The sequence below is a fragment of the Tachypleus tridentatus genome, chromosome 3, assembly GCF_004210375.1.
Source record: "Tachypleus tridentatus isolate NWPU-2018 chromosome 3, ASM421037v1, whole genome shotgun sequence".
NCBI classification, from domain to species: domain Eukaryota; kingdom Metazoa; phylum Arthropoda; class Merostomata; order Xiphosura; family Limulidae; genus Tachypleus; species Tachypleus tridentatus.
The window spans coordinates 80,251,412-80,275,784 of NC_134827.1; the positions used below are offsets into that span (position 1 = coordinate 80,251,412).

The 24,373-nt window shown below is 35.9% G+C and overlaps 1 protein-coding gene across 3 annotated transcripts in view; it reads left to right on the forward strand.

Moving 5' to 3' along the window:
• Positions 1 to 24,373, forward strand: part of LOC143247315 (histamine H1 receptor-like) — a 75,144-nt gene that overhangs the window by 37,228 nt on the left and 13,543 nt on the right. Inside the window, exon 1 of one of the 3 annotated variants that reach the window (XM_076495149.1) lies at positions 14,363 to 14,754. The exons of the other annotated variants lie outside the window; for them this stretch is intronic. Coding sequence (XP_076351264.1) covers positions 14,500 to 14,754 — 255 coding nt within the window. The 5' untranslated portion in view covers positions 14,363 to 14,499. Of the gene's footprint in view, positions 1 to 14,362; positions 14,755 to 24,373 lie in introns of those variants that run through there. 3 annotated transcript variants of the gene reach the window in all.

Below are 24,373 nucleotides of genomic sequence, written 5' to 3' on the forward strand. Positions count from 1 at the left end.
AAAGAATGAACTCATTTATTTATCGTGTTAAATAAAGAATATACTGGTTTGTGTTATGGTGTTTGTAGGATAATTAAACTGTGCTCTTAATGTCTGTTATTTTGTAATAGTTAGTTTTAAAAAATTCCAGCTGAGAAAAAAAAAATGGAAATCTTACAAATCTCTGTCCTGTATCCATATGACAAATGTACACCTTTTATTTCCAGTGTGTAATGTCTTTTTGCTATCTAATATAAGTAATGTTTCCTCTACAGAAGGCAGAATCTTTATTTCGTTTTTTGTCTAACATTTCGCTCTGTCTAACATTTAATTCATTTTTAAATCACTGGTTCTGTGAATCAAAGACCATAGGTTCAAGCATCGGTCTTGGATTCGCTTTTCGAGTATAGACTTTTTCACTTAGAAATCTGATATTCACTGTTGTTCCTTCGTTATTGCTAAATGGGATTCAAAAGAAATGCAAGTCAGAACAAACTTCTTATTACACGGGCTGTGCACCTATCGTATTCACAGTAAAGAGTTTTATAAGCGAACACCGAGAAGGACGGATTGCACTTCACTGGTAGAAACCTGATCAGGTTAGTGAGAGATACTTGGTTCAAGTCCAGCTCCACGAGTTGTTGTCAGTTATCTTTACTTTCAATGTTAATTTTTGTTCTTCAGATGTTGTAAGTGTACAACAATATCAACAATAGATAACAATATTAATATGGGTATATTGAAAGTCTATGAATGTGCAACAATAGTTAAAGAAACGTGTTAAAGAATATTTTTATATAAGGAGACATCGAGGCTTCCAAGAAACGCACATGAATATTGTTAACTATTGTAGTACATTCAATATACCCACATGAATATTGTTAACTATTGTAGTACATTCAACATACCCACATGAATATTGTTATCTATTGTTGTAAATTTATAAACTTTCAACATACCCACATGAATATTGTTATCTATTATAAGGTTATAAATGTACAACAGTAGTTAACAATATTCATGTGCGTTTCTTGGAAGTCTCAATGTGTCCTTATATAAAAAATATTCTTTTCACGTTTCTTTAACTCGAAGTCTTAGGTCCAAATTATGATGTGTTTTGTAAAAGATGGTTTATATTGTTTCATAAAAGATATTGTTGAAACAGTGTACTTCATTACTGTTGTTACAACACAAAATTCTAACGTACTCGATATGGTCAGTTTTTTGTACTGCGAGGGCAGTGCACAATGTACTACATGTAATATAGATTTTACGTCAAGGGGAATACTAAATGTGTCGTGTATAACACTTTTCATATTGAGGACGGTATAACATGTGTAACTCTTTCCGGAGTATTTGTTGCAAAATTAATAAAACGGTTATGTTCTGAACCATAACAAGTAATATCCAAGTACAAATGTTCAGAGATTGGACATGCTTAACGATGTGCACAGATGTTAAATGAACTATAACCTTAACTACTATTCAATTTCAGTGACCTCTTAGCCCGACGATCTTTATTATATAAACATATTTAACCCTACTACACATTAGTTGTCAAACAACATGGGTATAATTATATAAACATATTTAACCCCATTACACGTTAGTTGTCAAACAAAATATAAGCTTCTCTCTTTGAGTTTATCGAATGAAGTGACAGTACAGCTCTTGTGGTAAATGTGGTAGTAAAAAAACAGTTATTTTAATAAATATAACAGTAAAAACCAGCTCTTGTGGTAAAAATAGTAGTAAAACAGTTCACGCGGTAAATATAGCATTATAATCCTGTTCATGCAGTAAATATGGCAAGAAAACCATTTCGTGTGGTAAATATACAAGTAGGATCAAGTTCCCGTGATATAAAAAACAAAACAAAAACAGTCTGTATGGTAAATACAAGGACGAAACTAATCCATAAGGATATAGTATTAAAAAATAAAGTAAAACCAGTTCGTGTGTTAAATCTGCACCCTAGCTCTTGCTTGAGAGGTGTTTGTCGCAAACATGGCAGCTTTTCACCACTAATGTTAACAACACGTGTTTTGGTTTGTGGTTACTGGCTTCCAATATCGATATATCATTATTTCTCACACAGTAATACACAGTTAGGGTCTAGATGAACATCCCACCATCAGCAAACAATTTCCTTCTGTACGTATACTCCTATCTTACATTTTTCGCTTGGTTGAAGGCACCTCAAATCTGTCTTACGGAGGCATGTCAGTGATAGTGAAACGACTGTAGAAGTTTCTAAATATCTGGTAACCCATTAAGTGCTAGCACCTTCACACGGTTGTTAAGAAAATTAACTGGGATTACATTTTCAGTATGTAAAATCTATTATAAGGTACTTGTACCTCTGTAGTTAATTTTGAATCTAATATAGGTTGCAGGAAATTTAATCATATTTGTGTCCCAAGACGTATCATTCAATAAACCTAATGACTAGAATTGATTAGAAAGTGTAGGACATAAGTTTAACGATATAAATCGCGACTCAGACGAGACTGATGTTGATATTTTCATTGATTTTGTGTTGTTTTTTTAATTTCGCGCAAAGCTATTCGAGGGCTATCTGCGCTAACCGTCCCTAATTTAGCAGTGTAAGACCAGAGGGAAGGCAGCTAGTCTTCACCATCCACCGCCAACTCTTGGGCTACTCTTTTACCAACGAATAGTGGGATTGACCGTCACATATAACGCCCCCACGGCTGAAAAGGTGAGCGTGTTTGGTGCGACGGGGATGCGAACCTGCGATCCTCAAATTACGAGTCGCAAGCCTTAACCCACCTGGTTATGCCGAGCCTTGATTTTGTGTGTGTAGAGGTGGTTTGATTATCGAGTTAGCGAGTTTGTTGTATAGTATTTTTTTTTTCCTGTTTCTTCAGTTTTGGCCCGGCAAGGCCAAGAGTACCCCAAGAACTGGCGATGAGTGGTGATGACTAGATGCCTTCCCTCTAGTCTTACACTGCTAAATTAGGGACGGCTAGCGCAAATAGCCCTCGAGTAGCTTTGCACAAAATTCGAAAACAAACAAACAATTCTTCAGTTTTGTGAATACTGAGTTTGTGTCTCACTGAAGTATTAGAGATTGGGGAAATACTGTCAATACGAGACGTGTGAATGATATTGTTTTAGCATCTACTATGTACTTAGGCCTATCAGTGAGTGTTACTTAAGATAAATTGTATAACTTAAAGTTGAATAAATAAAACGCTTTCGTTACAATCACGTGGGCTGGAAATTTCGTAATTATTTTTACCGAATAATAACAAAAATCATTTTACAACTTTGGTGGTGATTTTGATTAAACGAAATCTAGACGACAAAAAAAACGACGACACTTATTCAAAGAGAGAGATAAAAAAATTTACTGGAAATTATCAAAACTCGAAAGATTATCAAAAAGACATATAATTAACAAAAAGAACAAATTTAAGAAAATAATATGTAAATGTGTGAAACTTAAAGAGGAGTTGCAAACTCTAGAATCGCCTAACTTACGTTTTATATCATATAAAACTCTCCCAAACTCTCCCGGAAATTCTAACCAATAAAACCAGTGATCACCATATGACGTTAAAAATTTCATCTATCCTCTTCAAATAAAAACAGTCCAAAACGTCTAAATCAAAACTACAGCCTGCATAATCTTTTTGCAAGTGAACAACGAATTCCAACCATTTTATGTTCCTTAAAGCGTGACAAAGACGTTAAGTGTAAATTAAATCAAAACTACAGCCTGCATAATCTTTTTGCAAGTGAACAACGAATTCCAACCATTTTATGTTCCTTAAAGCGTGACAAAGACGTTAAGTGTAAATTAAATCAAAACTACAGCCTGCATAATCTTTTTGCAAGTGAACAACGAATTCCAACCATTTTATGTTCCTTAAAGCGTGACAAAGACGTTAAGTGTAAATTAAATCAAAACTACAGCCTGCATAATCTTTTTGCAAGTGAACAACGAATTCCAACCATTTTATGTTCCTTAAAGCGTGACAAAGACGTTAAGTGTAAATTTATGGTGAACATTTTCAGCCGAAGCAAACGACACTTCTCACAGTCAGAGTGCAGACTGAAAGGACACGAGGTTTAGCATGAACGCCGATCTATACTTAATTAGACTCGATTAACACTAAGACGTTTGTGTTTGGTTTATTTTGAATTTCGTGCAGTTACTCAAGGGCTATCTGCGCTAGCCACCCCTAATTTAGCAGTGTAAAACTAGAGGGAATGCAGCTAGTCACACCACCCATGGCCAACTCTTGGATTCCTCTTTTACCAACGAATAGTGGGATTGACCGTTACATTATAACACTCGCATGACTGAAAGGGCTAGCATGTTTGGTGTGACGAAGATTCGAACCTGCGACCCTCAGATTACGATTCGAACGCCTTAACCCACCTGGCCATGCGGGGCCAACACTAAGACGATGATATTGTTTGATCTGATGTCTAGGTTAAAACTTTTAAACTTCAAAGAAAAGTGTCGGTAAATCTGACAAACTAATTATATTTTGAGTAAGAAAGGAAAAATGACCGTTTAACTCAATCGTTTGTATATTGTTTACGTTTGGTCTGCCAGGTTGGAAACAAAGTTTTGTAATTTCTAGTAAAGTTTTGTATGAAGTCTTCGTTTTGTAACGTCATGTGAAATTTTGTAATCAAAGACGAGACATAATGTTTAATAGCACACATTGTCGAGTAAGATATTTTTAGTTGTACTTCCACTTTGTATAGGCTTCGCAACGAACCCTAACTGCTGAAGTTGAAAAATAGGCTTCGTAACGAACCCTAACTACCGAGGTTGAAGAATTGGCTTCCTAACGAACTACAAAAAGAAAGAAAAATAATTATTTATGTTTATCACCTACATTATTCTTCACGGAATAATAACATGATATTTAAATCAGCTATTTAAAATTAATGTGTAACAGAATTTAAAACAGTTTTACCAGACTTTTTTTCATCAGTAGAGTTAGATATTTTGTTTGTTTATCCAGAAAACTACAAAAATGGTTATCTGGGCTCCTCCCCTCCGGCAGGTATCAAAACCCTATTTTAGCATTATAAGCCCTTAGGTTTACAGCTGAAACAGGGTTATACATAATCGAAGCTTGTGGAGTACTTTTTGCCTTAAATGAAGATTGCGAATCATATACCTTAATTAACAATGTTCTTTACAAACCCATTTCAGCCGTGGGGGCGTTATAATGTGATGGTCAATCCCACTATTCGTTGGTAAAAGAGTAGCCCAAGAGTTGACGGTGGGTGGTGATGACTATCTGCCTTCCCTCTAGTCTTACACTGCTAAATTAGGGACGGCTAGCACAGATAGCCCTCGAGTAGCTTTGTGTGAAATTCAAAAAAAAAAAAAATCTTTACAGACCAGTAAACATACGTACTTATAATTGATGGGTACCGTAGTAAATAGGAATAGACAGACAACCAGATATAGGTAGATATTATTTTACGGTAAAATAAATTACTTGTCTTCCCAAAATACTGGCCGAAGATAGCCTAGTTGCTTTGCTCACCCACCCAAAATACTGACAACAGCAGTTTGTCTGCCATTATCGTTTTATCATAATATATGGAGGCTGCGGTAGATATAATTCGTATTCTATTTTCATAATGGATGCAGATGGGGTAGATATAGTTCATATTATATTATCATAATATATACAGGCTATATTAGATACAATTATTATACTATTATCATAATATATGCAGAATTTGGTAGATATGGTTCGTCTTCTGTTATCATAATATATGTGGGATGTAGTGGATGTAGTTTGTTTTATATTATTGTAATATAAGTAGGATGTGATAGATGTAATTTGTTTTCTATTATCGTAAATGTGCTAGATGTGGTAGACATAGTTCGTCTTCTATTGTCAGAATATATGCAGGATATGGTAGATGTAGTTCATCTCCTATCCTCTTACCATAATATATGCAAGCTGTGGTAGATGTGGCTCGTCTCTTATTATAATAATATATGTAGGCTAAGATAGATGTAGTTCGTCTCCTATTATCATAATATATGCAGGCTATATAGGTGTAATTCGCCTTCTATTGTTATAAATGTGGTATACGTGGTAGATGTAGTTCGTCTCCTATTATCATAATATATGTAGGCTATTTTACATACAGTTCGTGGAACAATTCTGAAATCATTTATTAAAATTAGAAATTCACTAACCTGGTAAGTATGTCAAATTAGAAATATTCGAAAAAGTTAAAATGTAGCCTGGCGAATGTTTTCGTATTTTTGTCAGAATATTTTCACATCATTTCACTTTATTTAAAGAAAGTTGTATAAAATAGAATAGTTTCAAAGTAATACAAATATTATATTACTGTTTTGAAAACAATGTACTTATAAGTTTAACAGTAAAATAACCCAGTTTTCCTTGTTTTAACTACACTTTTAAAGTTAAACAAGGGTTACCTGCGTTAGTCGAAACTAATTTTTAATTGGCAGACTGACTGTTAGCCTTCCAGAAGTAAATTGTTCCACTGGTTCTTCAGGTGTTGCCGCCAGATGGTACTTTGTTCTCTCATTCCTGTTAACGTTGGTGAAGATATTTTGTGGTTGTCTTAAGTGCAGAAAAGGTTCGTAGCATGCCAGTACAGTTGTGTGGGATCTGATAAAGGGACTTCTCCTGCAAGCTCGTCACCTTTCCTGTTTAGTTTTGTTCCTCCCTGCATGGCCTGTCACGTACATCCAGACGATTGTTTTACCATGCAGTTGATTTGCTTTCTACCATCCATCCGGGGATCAACCCCTTGGGCTTTCACAAACACCTCATTGTGAGAGCTGTGTTATTATCCCAGACACTGTTCTTATTTATGTGGATTTCAAGTCGAAGTGTGTTAGAAAAGGACTCTTCAAATTATCATCCGAATTAAGAGATTCGAGTGCCAGAGTGGAATTTCAGTTCCAAGCTTTACGTATGTTAATAACGAACTCGTTCTATCAAAAGTCTCGTGAGACGGTATCCGTTTGCTACGTACACAGGGCGATAATTTACTCTTGTTTCGGTTTTGTATCCCAGTGAAAGTTAACTGTTGAGGAAGAAGGCGAGTTTTCTTAAAATAACACAGTTTGTCTGATAATCAAAACTTAGTTGGATCCAGCTTGAGTGAAGGTGTGAATAGCACCGAAATAAAGATAGTATCTGATAAACAAACTGACACTTGGCATAGTAGTATCTGATAAACAAACTGATACTTGGCATAGTAGTATCTGATGAACAAACTGACACTTGGTCAAGTAATATCTGATGAACGAACTGGCAGTTAACCAAGTAGAATCTGATAAACAAACTGGCACTTAGACAATACCTGAGTATTATCTGGGATATTTGATTAACATTAATTCTGGTCAAGCTTAGCTACTGAGTAACCTAATTTAACATATCATTGTTACCTATAATTATTATTACAATGTATTGTTTGATCAGTTGGATGTCTTCGCTCTCAACGATAAAAACGAAATTCTTTCAGATACAATATTTTACTGAAATTACAACATTTCATTATTTCATTCAGTTAAAATTTTTAAATTACACTATTTTTACAACACGCTGTTAGGACTACAAAACTGCCATTCTAAAGCCTATTAGCTACGATAGTGAATTTGATAACTTAATTAAGATAACTAGTTTTGCCTAATTTCAGTTCACGAATTAGACAAAAACAGTCAAAACTCGTTTGTGACATTTAATTGCTTTAGTCAAATAGGAAACCAAAACTAAAAACTAATATTCTTTTTACCATTCCATCAAACTATAAGACTATATTTATATCCCTTCATCATATTTTGCTGATATATTTTATCACTCCACAATGTTTTAGTGCTATTTTATATCACTCCATGTTTACTAGTATTGTTATCACTATCTCTGACGAAGACCAATCCTGATATATTGAATGTGATGTTACATTTATTATTTTCTGTTTGTTACAGGTAGGTATTATTTTTAGTATCATCTTTTATGCAAACCCACACCACATAAGGTCTTTTCCACGTGCCACACCATTTATTTGAGTGCATTAGTTGTGCCACAATGAGAAAATGAACTGACATCCTTACTTCACCAGAAACGTGCCAGAAAGACATTCTGGTGTTTTTGTAGCAAGGTAAATCGGTTTCACGAAACAAGAAATCTCGTTGTTCGCCAATTACCTCTATGGTTTCTTTTTTTTAATGTGTCGTGTCTTATACTATTTTTTGTTCTGTCGACGTTGGTTTTTATTATGGTCTTTATCTTGGAGAGAAAAGCATGGTTTAGATGCCACGAGAAACACTTATGGTTTTTCCTTACCTACAAAGCTGTTAATCAACAATCATACAACACCAAAGATTGTTATAGTTTATAGTAGCTTATCCCAACAAGCTCGAGATGATTAAAAATCGATCAACACGTTCATGAAAATTGTAGAAAGGAAGTTAAACAAACGTTTATAAAAATTGTTGTTTTATCAAATAGGTTGTTATTGTTAACTTTGTAATGGGAAATACCAACTTAGCTAAGGAATAGCTAAGTTTTTAGATTACTTACTAAGTTGAAATCAATGATAGATGGCAGGTATATCGTTACCCCTCAGTGCAAACATCTGCATTATAATATCTGAAGTTCCTCTTAGCAAATGAGACATTGGGTTGTTCTTAACTGTCACACTGTAAAAGTCAACTTTACTTAATAGCTTGCAGCTGAAGAAAAAATGTCCACCTTTTGAAAGTGAGTTACATGGTTTTTATATTAAGACGTCTTGAACCAATGTGTTTCTCTAACATCATGATGTGAGTTTTACTGTTACCCTTGTTACCTTTAAGCGGCGAACAATTTATCTTTCATTGCTTTTATATATAAGAAATTAAATGTGCTGTGTAGAAAACCTTTATATATCAAACAACACACTGTTCTCCATTAAGATGCACTGTGTTAAAAAGAAACACAAGCTCGTGTATTAACTGTGTTAATGTAGATTTCGGTACAATATTAATCATGTGGGTTCTTAATTTCCTATGGTTTTCTAAGGACATGTGAATACTATCAGACATGAATCGGCAGGTTGAATACCACGACAGTAGTCTAATCTGGTCGATTGTCACGACATGTTTAGGTAAGAGACACGAATCAGTTTTGTTGTGCTATGATTTGTCACGATTATCAGCTAGTAATCGATACTTGAACGCATTATTCATTACGTCAATACTTAGTTTCTTCTATGTTTTCCATGCTATTCATAAAGAGACATAAAGTAGCTTCCCTAAATATTTTGTTCGTTTCATAAGAACATATAGATATGTATTCCAAAGTTACCGATCCGCAAACGTCGATGTCTGAAGCAGCTGTTTTGAGTTTCGGTAACTCAGGGTCACCAACAGAACTTGGTTACATGGGAGCCGGAAATTCTTCCTGTTTATATTTCCACCAGAATCTCTGTTTAGTGTATTCGTATTAAAAATAACAATCGCGTATCTGCACGTGACATGAACACTAAAACCTATTGTTCTTTCGAGACGAACACGACTTCATGAATGAACTGTAGTTTTGTGTAACAGATATGCTTTTAGTCCTTGTATATAAAATGCAAAATAATCTCTTAGTGTCCCTCTCATTGGGTTTTCATCTTGATGGTTTTGATAAGACAAGAACGATTATATGACTATACAAAACATAATATCTAGTTGTGTGAGAGTAAAGCCACTTTGGGCTATCTGATGTGATAAATGAAAGTTTTAAACTTTGAATATATATTGCCCATTATACATATGATTCTCTTTTTCCACAGATCTATAATATGTGATAAATTGTACACTTGATTAGATTGTACAACTTTACAACATGGCAGTCATGTTATTTAAACGTAACATTAGTTATTTATTTACATGAGAAAAAACAATGTTATTTCCTTATATGACTGGACGGCATGCTGAGTTTGTTTGTAGGATTAACAGAAACAGATGCCATGCTGAAACGTTTGTTCTTTGTCGAGTGTTTGAAACTATTATACATGGTTGTATATCCAAGCCTCTGGTGAAACAGTTCAGTTGTGTTTGTTTCAACAATACGTGACCTAACTCTACTGCAAGTCTTTATCCAATGAAAATCAATACACAGAAATAATGAAGCATCAACTTATAGAATTTGAACAGATTTTCCAAACTGTGATCACACCGAACTAAAAACGACAAACTATCTGTGAAATGTGACTAAAACTAATGTATATATGTTACAGTTTTAAATGGATTTACACACTGACGTTACAAAACTAGCTGTAAAGTGTCACTAAAACTAATGCATATGTATGTTACAGTTTTAAATGGATAAACACAAAGCTGCACAAGGGGGTATCGAAACCCGGTTTCTAGCCGTACGAGTCTGCGGACATACCGCTGTGCCACTGGGGGACGCTTTCCTGTGAGAATGTGAGATTCTGTACCAATACGACTTTTTGAGATGATGGTCGATCGACTCGTTCCAATCAATGAAACGCCTTTAACACAAGCCCCCTGGTGGCACAGCGGCATGTCTGCGGACTAACAACGCTACAATCCGGATTTCGATACCTGTCGTGGGCAGAGCACAGATAGCCAATGTGCAGCTTTGTGCTTAGTTACAAACAAACACAAACAAAATTCACAACACGAAATGTAAGTTATTAGTGACGTTAAATTCTTACAATAAAATAAAATGAATTAACTTGTCATATTTTGCTGAAATACAATTTGGGGAACGAACTATCGACTCAATAACGAACTTTGTATTATCTTCTTACATTGCTAAAAGTAAATCTACAAATAAAATAGTGACAGGTAAATACAGTCTCGCCATTTTGTTTCAGTAATAAATGTTTACAAAGTGTTTAAAGTAATACGTGTTCCAGCAGATCTCTGGTCTTACTTTGTATATCAAAAACAATTTAAACGCCTTGATTAATACATTAGTTTTATTGATAGAGTTTGTAAAAAGTGATTAGAGATCCATAAAGAAATTAAATATAAACTTAGTTTACAAAGTTGAATTAACTTTTTTTTGTACGTGAGCCCTCTTGCGGCAGGCTTTATATAGAAGTGAAAAGAAATTTCTTAATAAACACTGTCAGTTTTCTTTCACTCTGAGCTCAAAGTCGCAGGACTTATACCTGAAATCTCCATCAAGTCAGACACACGTGAAAATAGAAGAAACGCTACGTTTAAAAACATGGTGACGTTCAGAGTTTAGAAATGTTTGGCACTGAATGGAGCTAGGGGTTTTGTGATTTTGGAGAAGACCTAATGGGGTTAGTGAGGATAGAAATATACTTTATCTTAGTTTCACCCTTTTAGTAAAATATCCTGTTCTCAACCTATATCCTGGTTCTATGCTGTATATCTTTGCTCTACACTACATCCTCGTTCTGCACTTTATTATGGTTTCACACTTTATCCGAGTTCTACGTTTTACGTTGGTTCTACACCGTATTTTGCTTTTATACTTTAGCCTGGTTTTGCACTGTATCCTGGTTTTACACTTTATCCTGGTTCTACACTGTATCCTGGTTTTACACTTTATCCTGGTTCTACACTGTATCCTGTTTTACGCTTTATCCTAGTTCTACGCTGTATCCTGTTTTACGCTTTATCCTGGTTCTACGCTGTATCCTGTTTTACGCTTTATCCTGGTTCTACACTGTATCCTGGTTTTAAACTTTATCCTGGTTCTACATCTGATCTCAGTTCTGCACTACGTCCTAGTTCTACACTTGATCTTAGTTCTACACTACATCCTGGTTCTACACTTGATCTTAGTTCTACACTACATCCTGGTTCTACACTTGATCTTAGTTCTACACTACATCCTGGTTCTACACTTGATCTCAGTTCTGCACTACATCCTGGTTCTACACTTGATCTTAGTTCTGCACTACATCCTGGTTTTACACTTGATCTTAGTTCTGCACTACATCCTAGTTCTACACTTGATCTTAGTTCTACACTACATCCTGGTTCTACACTTGATCTTAGTTCTACACTACATCCTGGTTCTACACTTGATCTTAGTTCTGCACTACATCCTAGTTCTACACTTGATCTTAGTTCTACACTACATTCTGGTTCTACACTTGATCTTAGTTCTACACTACATCCTGGTTCTACACTTGATCTTAGTTCTGCACTACATCCTAGTTCTACACTTGATCTTAGTTCTGCACTACATCCTGGTTCTACACTTGATCTTAGTTCTGCACTACATCCTAGTTCTACACTTGATCTTAGTTCTGTACTACATCCTGGTTCTACACTACGTGACAAATAGTAATAAGCTTGTATGCAACGTTAAGATAATTAACACTTTAATTTCGTTGATCAAGGATTATCAAGTGATTTAGTTTCACGTCAACACCGGATGACGATTTAGAGTTACTCAGCTGAACGAATCTTGCTTTGATCTGCATATTTATAATCCGGTTAATTTCTATAAGATAATAACGTTATTAATATTTTCAAAAGAACTTTCTTCGAAACTAGCGCTCGTAACTTAGAAATTTACACCAATAACTGTAAGAAATATGTTAGTAATTCCTTGCATTCATCCAGTAATATTTTCTGATCGACATATGTATATATAAGCAAAATAACTTTGCGCAAGCGTTAATTAAAAATTATTCCTGTTGCTTCTATCGGCACGTGCTGGTGAGTCTACAGGTATATGGGAACCAAGAAGATTTCTGCGATATAAAAATCAAAATACTATGGCTGTATTAAAATCTTGTCTTATGAATCCGTGAATTTATAGTTCGCGAGCCGATTTTGCAAAAGACAATGCGCTCCGTACTTTGGAGTTTTGACTTTATTAAAAGACTAAAGGTCAAATCACACTATTTGCTCAGACAAAAATATTACAAGACTGAAGGTCAAATCACGCTATTTCGTCAGGCGAGAGTATTTCAAGACTGAAGGTCAAATAACATTATTTTATCAGACGAGAGTATTTCAAGGCCCCAAATCAAATCACGTTATTTCGTCAGACGAGAGTATTTCAACAGCTGGCAGTTGGTACTGTCTATTAATTACCTTTTCTCTACTTTATGTATATTTTATTAGATACAATACCAGTTATTGTATGTAACCTTATGTACGCTTTGTTAGAAACAATACTGGTTATTGTTGGTAACTTTATGTATACTTTGGTAGATACAATACTGGTTATTGTTGGTAACTTTATGTATACTTTGTTAGAAACAGTACCAATTATTGTTGATGAGAGGAGTTGCTTGAATATTATAAAAACGTTGTTTTTCTCACCAGTAATGTATATATGTTACAGTAAGTGTTATTTGTGATAATATTTTGCATATGATGAAGAAGCACTTGCTTTCAACTGAGATATTTGTAGATTAAAATGATACACTTCAACAGACACGTCTGTAAATTAAGGTGATACACTTCAACAGACACATCTGTAAATTAAGGTGATACACTTCAACAGACACATCTGTAAATTAAGGTAATACACTTCAACAGAGACATCTGTAAATTAAGGTGATACACTTCAACAGACACATCTGTAAATTAAGGTGATACACTTCAACAGAGACATCTGTAAATTAAGGTAATACACTTCAACAGAGACATCTGTAAATTAAGGTGATACACTTCAACAGAGACATCTGTAAATTAAGGTAATACACTTCAACAGAGACATCTGTAAATTAAGGTGATACACTTCAACAGAAACATCTGTAAATTACGGTGATACACATCAACTGAGACATCTGTAAATTAAGGTTATACACTTTAACTGAGACATCTGTTAATTAAGCTGATATACTTCAACTAAGACATCTGTTCATTAAGGTGATACACTTCAACTAAGACATCTGTAAATTAAGATGATAAACATGCGGCGCATCCCGCTCGGCATTTCGAAAACCCAATCGATAAAACAGTATTTGCTCTTCTAGAACACAGAGTCCACCGCACGGAGTCATCCGTTCCACAGACCTGCTCCTGTTAGCGGAGCAGATAAACTTCAGATACATTTCGTACAGAGTGTTCAGATACCATTTTGTGTTCCGTTAAAGTAATACAAAACTAATAACTTTCAAAATATCCCTAGAAAAGCGATATATTTTAGGCTTACTTCTTTCTCTACTAGATATTCCGAAAGATTTACTCTAAATGTTCAATGGCTATTCCCGTATTCTCGTTCCCCGGGTATATAGATGTGACACTTTAAAGATGTGATTTTGTAAAACACGTTCTACTTTCCTTCTTACATTAACGTAACGTCTGAAGTATGTGAATCATCCTGTGTCTTCATTAACGAATTACATCTTTTCATTCAACAAATTAACACCATGAGTGACGTCACAAATGCGGTAGAGTACATACTAGACGAAGGTCTGTCAAATATTACTTACCGTGGGACCTGGGAGGATGGCGTTCTTCTGTTTATCATCAAGGATGAACACTTCGCTCCCAACAGGTCCATACCGGACCTCTCTAGCTCTTGGATGTCCAACATGACGTCAGTTGGAGGAAATAACAACGTAATCCCAATGTTTTTGAACAATGTTACCCGAAATATTTCTTTTCCGACTTCGAACGATATCTCAGATAGCCGAGAAGTTTCTCCGAGTAGTGGATATCTGAATAACCCTGCCGTAGCTGTTCCTATGGGTCTGAGTTTATATGTTTTAAGCCTTCTCACCTTCATTGGAAACTCTATGGTACTGCACGCGATAAGGACGGAGCGACGACTTCAAACGGTAAGTATCGTCCAGTTTACATCGTGTCCAATCCACGTTATCTTTGAGTCGTTTTGAGTCCCATTTTGTTCGCTACTTTGAATCACTTTACAACTTAATAAGGAGTTATCTAGAAATCAGTCATTGCGGTGTACGTAGGTTAAAATGGTTTTGTCAATACTTTAGACACGTTAACATTAAATACTAAAATACAACATTGGAACTTTATTTATATCCGAACGTTTATGTTCCGCTGGACTCTTTGAAGCCCGTATGTTATAACAGTTTTCACAATGTCGTCAATTGATAGTCAAGTCGACAAGGTTTGACGTTATAACAAGTTTCACAACGTTTGTATCTGTTTAAGGTAAATCTTTAGTAATAGAACTTTATTAAATTCTCTCTCTATGTACAACATTCTATTTCACGTTTGGAGCACATAAAACATAAAACAAGCCTTAAACATCTAAACATAAACTGGTTAAATCTTTGTATATCTGCGCTAATGTAGCAGTGATAGACTAGAGGGAAGACAGCTAGTTAACAGCACTCAACGCCAACTCCAACAAATAGACTGTCTCATTATAATGCTCCTCCGGCTGAAAGGGTGAGTAAGCTCAGTGACGGGGATTCGAACTAGCGACCCTCTTACTAGAAGTTCAAGATCCTAACCACTACACCATGCTAGGTCTGACCAGCAATTTCAACGTTACCTTCATTACATGGCTCGGTATTTCCACTTAACGAGTCCGGACTCTTTTTTTTTTTTTTTAACGAAATCGCGTACAGTTTCGAGTAAGTCGTATTTTACTGAAAACGTTACATCAGTTGAGAAATTGCTTCACGCAGGATGACTTGTTTATTTATTTTAAAATTTGGCGCAAAGCTACTTGAGGGCTATCTGTACTGACCGTCCCTAATTTAGCAGTGTAAGACTAGAGAGAAAGCAGCTAGTCATCAACACCCACCGCCAGATCTGAGGCTACTCTTTTACTAACGAATAGTGGAATTGACCGTAACATTATAACGCCCCCACGGCTGAAAGGCTGCTTGATGTGACGAGGATTTGAACGCGCGACCTTCAGATGATGAGTCGAGAGCCCTAACCACATGGCCATGCAGGATGGTATTTCGAGACGTCTTCAGCAATAGAAATAACTTTTCAGCGTTGTAATAGATTATTTAGCGAGAACGACATTCGAGATTTATTTCTTTGAAGTAATGATGTCATATTCTTCCTACCAATCAAATAATTTAGACGTTCTTTGAAACTTCATTCAACTTTCAGATCTCGGTTTGTGGTGAAGATGAGTACGCCTTATAAATGTTTAGTTGTTATTGTTTCTGGTTTCATTGGGGGCAGGGACAAGTTAAAACGGATAATGCAACACTAAAATTTGTTTCTGATATAACCTGTGAAGTCTGTCCTTTACGCAACGGTTAACGTGCTGGCCTGTGGATCCGAAGCTCTCGTCCCATTACAAAACAAAACAAAAAATCGCTCTGCTTGCTTCGGGACAATGACTGCGTTATAAGAGTGACTGTTAAAATCCTAATTGTAAGTCAGACACTAGTGACTCATAGTTGGCGGTGTGTGACGTTACTCATTTAACTCAAACAATCTACTTTTTTAATTATTTGTTATCTTCGTCTAAAGTCCATTTAAATGCTGGACTTTTACTATTTTTAATAAACTAGCAAATATACTCAAGCCTCGCACATTCTTTATTCCACTGACTTCAAGTACTGAATGCAGGCGATCAGGAATGGTGCACGTACTACGTACAACATCAGGGTTCGCGAGCTCGAATCCCTGTCTCACCAAAGACGTTCACCCTTCCAGTCATGGGAGCGTTATATGTGATGGTCAATCCCACTATTCATTGGTAAAACAGCAGATCAAGAGTTGACGATGGGTACTGATGACTAGCTGCCTTTTTTTTGTCTTTCACTTCTAAATCAGGGACGGCTAGCTTTGCGCGAAATTCGTAACAAACTTATCCATTGAAATTTGATCACTGAGAGGGGAACTTCTTTATTTAATATATCAACTTTTATTGAAATCCTCACAACAACGTGTGACGTCGTGAAACATCCAGTAGACAACTGCTATGTCTATATATATACTCTTCAAAAAAAGAAACGCAAAAGGCAAAATATGAGACAAATTGTTAACAAGTTTATTCCGGGTAGTTCTGTATGACATGTGTGAAACTTTGCAAAGTCTGAACATCCAAAGTCTGCAAAGGCGAAGTCCACGCTCACTAGTTGAAGTTTAACGTCACTCAACGTCAATAACGAGTATACCCCCCGTGAGCATCAATAACTGCTTGGAATCTCCAACCATGGAAGCGATGAGATGACAAATCACATCCTGTGGAATGGCTGTCCACTCAGCCTGCAAAGCTGCTGCAAGCTGAGGTAGAGTCTGCGGTTGAGGTTGTCGCCGTCACAGACGTCGGTCCAACTCGTCCCAAAGATGTTTGATGGGGTTTAAATCTGGTGATCTGGAGGGCTAGGGAAAAACGGTGATGTTGTGGTGTCTCAAGAAGACAGTGGTGAGTCGGGCTGTGTGAAGACGGGCGTTGTCATGTTGAAAAACGTCGTTGACGTTCACCATGATGGGTTGCACATGGGGCCTAAGAATCTCGTCGACGTATTGTTGAGCCGTAAGATTCCTTCGAATGTGCAAAAGGTCTGTTCTGGCATTGTAGGCGATGGCAGCCCACATCATGACGCTGCCACCACCAAATCTGTCAACATCCTGCACACAGTTTGCTGCAAAACGCTCACCTCGGCGACGGTAAACACGGGTCCTCCCATCCTGCCTACGAAGCATAAAACGTGATTCATCGCTGAACCAAACATGCCTTCATCGTCGATGATACCATACCCGATGTGCCTGAGTCCATTGCAGCCGTGCTTGACGATGTTGCTGGGTGAGGATGACACCTCTGACTGGACGTCGAGGTCGGATTCCTGCATCTCGTAGACGGTTGCGTACGGTCTGATCGGAAATCCTACGCAGCCCTAGTATGGTTGAGGCAGTAAACGTCGCAGTGGTGGTCCTATCCCGAAGGTGACGTAACCGGATGTTGCGAGGTCTGCCAGATCGTGGACGGTCACGAGTTGATCCATGTTGTTGGTGACGATTCCATAGCCTTGTGATGGTGCTTGGGTGGACATTCACAGCTCTGGCAATATCTGATCGAGATTCGCCTGCTTCCAAGCGACCAATGGCGTTGTTGCGTTGTGCTTCAGTCAGTGTTGGCGTAACTGTATTGCGTGTCGGTGGCTTAACACTGAGCTATGGAAACCGAGAACCCGTCACTTTTATAGGGATTTTGCACATGTTGCACTTGCAGAACATGCAGATCTCTCAAACAAATTTATTGGACACGCATGCGTTTTGGCGAAAAATCGGATGTTTTCCTCCGTTTACAAAGTGCACAACTTTTATTGTCATTTTGGTCTGACAATCAGTGCCTTAACACGTGTAACATCACATACTCTGAGCTTGTAACGTTATTACATATATTTCTCTTTAAAATAACAAAAATATCCCTTTTGCGTTTCTTGTTTTGAAGAGTATATATATATTCTTCTTTAGTATGCCCGACATACTTTTGATTGTCATGTAATATATTTCTACGATAGACAATCACGTTAATTGTTCTATATTTTTGGAAAATATCAATTTAGATCTGATACAGAAATAAGCTCATAAAATACAATATAGTACGAAATATCTTATAAATCGTATTAAGTTGTCCTGTAGATCTTGCACATATAATCCAGATAAAAATCTATCTTATATTTATTGGAAAACCAGATACAAAATCCCATTTGAAAATACATCGCCTTAGGATAAAAATGTTGACTTTAAAATAAGTCTTTTTATTCAAAAGTTCTAAAACTCGAGTGCTTTCGGAAAACAACAGGAGTGACGCCGAGGGGTATTGAAATGGAACATACCCGGATTTTGCTTTAAACGTACTGGAATAATCAGTTCTAAATTAGGATTTATATATATATATATATTCCATTCGCTACGTGTTCCGTGTTCTTAACTGACTTGCTTTTATAAATTAATGCAAACTATGTTGTTAAAAAAGTTCGCTTTATAAACGTTTTCTGTTGTCCTGTATTACGTCGAATTTTGTTATTATAATATTAAGATATATAATTATTTCCTACATACTAGCATATGTAGACTACTCTCAGAACTTGGTTCTTGTCACGTAACCGCTAGCCTAAGACAACTGCAGTGACGAAGTTGAAACCTTGCTTAATAAAAATAAACTCAAATCATTAAACATTGAATGGTTTCATTTAGAAACCGCATAATGTGTTGATGTAGAATTCGTTTTAGAGATAAAATCTAAAAAACAAACAAACAGAAAACGAGTGTTGTAATTCACCAAACAACAAATCTATATAAATAAACGTCAGTACATTTGTGTATTGCTTGCTTTGTTTTGTTTTTTAATTTCACGCAAAGCTACACGAGGGCGAACCCGCGACCCTCAGACTATGAGTCAAGTGCCTTATTTACTAAATTTGAGAATGTTTGTTTGTTTGTTTTTTGAATTTCGCACAAAGCTACTCGAGGGCTATCTGTGCTAGCCGTCCCTAATTTAGCAGTGTAAGACTAGAGGGAAGGCAGCTAGTCATCACCACCCACCGCCTACTCTTGGGCTACTCCTTTACCAACAAATAGTGGGATCGACCGTCACATTATAACTCCCCCACGGCTGAAAGGGCGAGCATGTTTGGCGCGACGGGGATACGAACCCGCGACCCTCAGATTACGAGTTGCACGCCTTAACACGCTTGGCCATGCCGGGCCTCATGAGAAGGAGCATAAGGAGATTTGTCCCACGCCCTCTGTGCTGAATGAATTATAATAAACTGTTAGAGCGAATGGTGTGATAAGTTTTAAACATTTAACTGAAAGACCGCAGGTTATAAAACATACAGCATAAAGACAGGTTGCTTAGTGTTACTGTTTTATTTCTAGCTATATTTTATGATGTTTCGTTGTTTTTTTGTGTATTTTGAGACTGTCAGTTTCCTTTTAATAAACACATCGTAAGAATTCTTATACTCCTCGCTGGTACAGCGGTAAGTCGACGGGTTTACAAGGCTAAAATCAGTGGTTCGATTCCCCGCGGTAGGCTCAGCAGATAACCCGATGTGGCTTTGCTACAAGAAAGCACAAGAATTCTTATTATGATGCCACCTAACGGAATGTAAGTAAACGAATAATCTGAACGAACTTAATATCAATTGATAATCTTATTGGTTCCCGACAGAAATGTATTATTTATTTCAGCGTGTTTATTTTCCTGAGTTTGAATCCTCATGATTATTAGCCTTTGAAAGGACATAACATAAGAAAAATTAGCTAATTAAAAACATTATTATTATTTCAGCAAATAATAACAATCTGAAGATATATTTTTGTCAATCGTGTCAGATTTTATTTAGGTTCATTGATTAAACTAACAAGCAACTAATAAGCATGAAGTTGAGAACCATTGATGCAGAGGAGATCATACGAACGAATTTTTTTTCTGGATGGTTTTAGTTTCATTCACCTTTGGTAAAACTTCTGAGATTTAGAAAACACAGAAGAATAAATAAAATCTTTAGACACTGTAAAACATAAGTACCATGTAATGGAAGAAATAATCCCACCTCTCTTTTACCCTAAGATGTTAATTATAAGAATCAGTCGAAAGTTTAACATTGTCTTTCGTTATCTTAAGAGTGGTAATAGCAAACGAAAGCGATAAAGGCCTCAAAAGTTGACGAAATCATAATGAAAAAATCAAGACTTAAGAGCACTTCGTAGTTTTAAGGGCTAGCTTTACTTAAGATCTCTCTCTCTCGCGATTTGGGTAATCATATGTACCCTGAAGGGTCATGTGCATTTTGACTAATGTCTTGTTTGTTTTTGAATTTTGCGCAAAGCTACACGAGGGCTATCTGTGCTAACCGTCCCTAATGTAGCAGTGTAAGACTAGAGGGAAAGCAGCTAGTCATCATCACCCACCGCTAACTCTTGGGCTACTCTTTTACCAACGAATAGTTGGATTGATCTTAACATTATGAGGCCCCACAGCTGAAAGGACGAGCATGTTTAGTGTGATGGGGATTCGAACTCGCGACCCTCAGATTACGAGTCAAGCGCCCTGATCACCTGGTCACTTAAGACAATATCAACTCATCTTTAATTTGGAAATATGGGAATAAATGTTACTATGAAATACAAATTGAATATTTCGTTTATTAAAACAATGAAATAGTTATTTCGTTCCATACCAAAACTTATCAATAACTTTTAATGTCTGCATATGTAAATAGAACCTTTTGACTTTCTTCGTTTGGCCCAACTGGAGTGTTCCAGTACTAAGAGAAAGACCTCTTGGACAATGACTTGTGGGAGACAAAAAAATAGATAAAATCTTCTATTTTTATGCATCTATAATTTTTTTAATCCGAAATGAACAAAGTAGGAGAAATTTGGGAAAATAAAATCCTCGAAATTTAAGTGATTTTTTATCAGACATTTTGGACATAACGCTTTCTAGTACAATGCAAGCTTTCATTGTTCAAGCAGTAGTATATTTAAGTAGGGGATAAAAAGAGCTCAGCCCCAGGGCCCATGGTCTTAACGGAGACCTTTTGATAATTTTATTCTATGTAAAATTATATTGGATGTAAAGCTCACAAAAATTATTAGCCCCTGAGCCCACATCACCTTTGCGGTCAAGTCGTACTTTTGAATTCTATTTTTTGAGGATAGTAACGACAATAAAAATTAATAGATATATAATAAACATTTACATTTCACATTTTTTTTTTTTGTGCAAAGTTCGGCTGCTGCGCCATTACCATTGTCAGACACAGTACCAGAAAACTGGCAAATGAATGTAAGTAAAAAAACGTGGAATTTACCCGTTTACTGCGATTGTTTTAATTCGTTGTACACAACGAGTTTCTGTAAAATTAAAAGCACGAAGCTACCCAATGGGTTATCTGTGCTCTGCCCACCACGGGTTTCTAGGGTTGTAAGTCTACAGACATACCGCTGTACACAAAGAGATCACCATTTATGTTTCTAGCATCTCATTTATGCCTAAAGCTGAGTAACTCATACAATACAGCGAACGTTTCAGTGCTTGTCATGCATATGTGTATTTTGTACGTTTCATATCATCAAACAACAACTAGAGCATCCCTTCGTTGAACAAAAACTCGTTTGTAACAAAGGATAGGAAATCGTGTTTATATTTTTTATTTAACATAATAAACATTAAAAATGCAATAAAAATGTATAAAGGTACCAATACTCAAAAGAAAGATACACTGTTTTTAAGGATTCTATCCATAGAATTAAATGGTTGGTACAACTCCCATCATGACCTCACTCACGTCATCCTGTATCATTGTGTCAAGTTTGGTGCTGATTGGTCAGAAAATGCGGAAACGTATAAGGAACAGATACACAGACATAGCCCCAGCATGACCAGTTGATTAAGGCACTCGACTCGTAATTGGAAGGTTGCGGGTTTGAATCCCCGTAACACTAAACATGCTCGCCCTTTCAGCTATGGGGCATTATAATGTTAATATCAATCCCACTATTCGTTGGTAAAAGAGTAGCCCAACAGTTGGCAGTGGGTGGTGATGACTAAATGCCTTTTTTTTTAGTCTTTCACTGCTATATTATGGACGGCTAGCGCAGATAGCCCTCGTGTAGCTTTGAGCGAGATTCAAAAACAAATAAGCCCGAATCCTTGTGGTGAATCTAGTAAATAAAACCTGAATCCTTGTCGTAAATGTAATAAATAAAGCCTGAATCCCTTCTTTTTTTTATATAGAAAACAAAACCAGAATCCTTGTTTTTATTTACGAAATAAAACCTGAGTCATTGTAGTTCCTTTTAGCAAACAAAACCTAAATTATTGTATACCGTTTACAAAATGAAACCTGATTCTTGTCTTTACTTTACAAAATGAAACCTAAATTATTGTCTCTCTTTGATAAAACATGAAACCTGACTGCTCCTGTCGACTTTTTTATATTTAATTTCGTATACAGTTTTTCGCGTGTTTTTTTATATAATTCTCTTAGCACAATTTGATATGTAGACAGGCTCTGATTTTCATCTTATTACTACAGCTCATTGTCGATGATAAATTGTACATATAACCTGTTTTGTTCAAGTATTTCTATAGTTCTTTCTGATGCTTTTATCCACTGACAGTTTGGTTTAAATCGCTTTTCGCTTGGTTTTATAACTCATAAATCATATTGGTGCTTTCTACACTACTGTACATTGGATGACGTCTTCCTAATGAATTCTGACGTGCTAGTTGGGTGTAATAGTCCTTTATCGTTTTGAAGACGTAAACACGTATCTTCCCTTCATCAGTCCTTCTGTGCATGCTTCCCAAGGGACGATAAATGCGTTTCTAGATAAACATTGTTAACAGGTGCCTGATACATTGTATTGTTTGGAATCTCGGTTTCTCAAAACTGTATGTAAACACGGAGATGTGCCTTCACTGAATTTGTTCCACACGTTTAGGAAGTATCGGTTCGTTTATAATTCAATGCTGTAAATAAACAGTTGGATGTGGTAATTACGAGCTGTACAGTGTATAGTATAAGCTACAGCTAAGTTTTCTTTTTTTTATCATTTCCCTGAACACCTCTTGATTGTAATTCACACAGTAATATGACTCTAATAAGACATAATTAACGCCACTGCGTATCTTTAATAAAATAATTAGGCTTGTTTACGATTTCAAGCCAAACATAATTTCAATTATCATTTTATTTTCAATGTTCCACATTAAATAACTGCCCCTAAAAAAGACGAAAATAAGATTAATTTTAAAATCCTTTTGTTGTTTATTCATTGACCTTTGTTTTAAGGAAGTATACGAAATAAATTGACCTTTGCACTCAACAAGCATACGTTGATCTTTGCTCTTAAGAGGACAAAGGTCGACTTGTAACTCATCTTAATGGATACGTATTTTTGTACTTAGTAAAATTCACGTTATTGTTAAACTAAATTCTGAGTAATTTAATCAAAATCGAAATCGATTATTTGTGTAGTTCCCTCTCTGTGCGATAACATGTCATTTCTCAAGTGAACGCCACTAGGGTTCGTTACCTTCAATTCCCTTTTCGATTGTTGTTGATCGCAAAGTTACACAATTGGCTATCTATGATCTGCCAACCGCGAGTATCGAAACTCCGTTTTTAGAGTCATAAGCCTGTTGTTTTATCATTTAGTAATTGGGGAGTTCCTTTTTTGGACCGATCATATAATTCAAAGAAAGCTAATAATTGTAATTAATGTTGAATATGTGTTAAATGTTTCTGCCCCTTATAACAACATCAGATTATAAACTTAAAATGTGTGAAAGCTCTGAAATACAATTGTATCCTTTATTTATATTAATAACATTAATAAGAAGACAAAAGGTGATAATATATTTTTGTTCTTTAAGTAAAGACATCTTTCACTATTGCTTTTCCCGAAAGAGTGTAAGTTAAACAAGATTACATGAAAATTTTGATTGATCATTGAGTTAAAAGAGTTTGTTTATTACTTCAA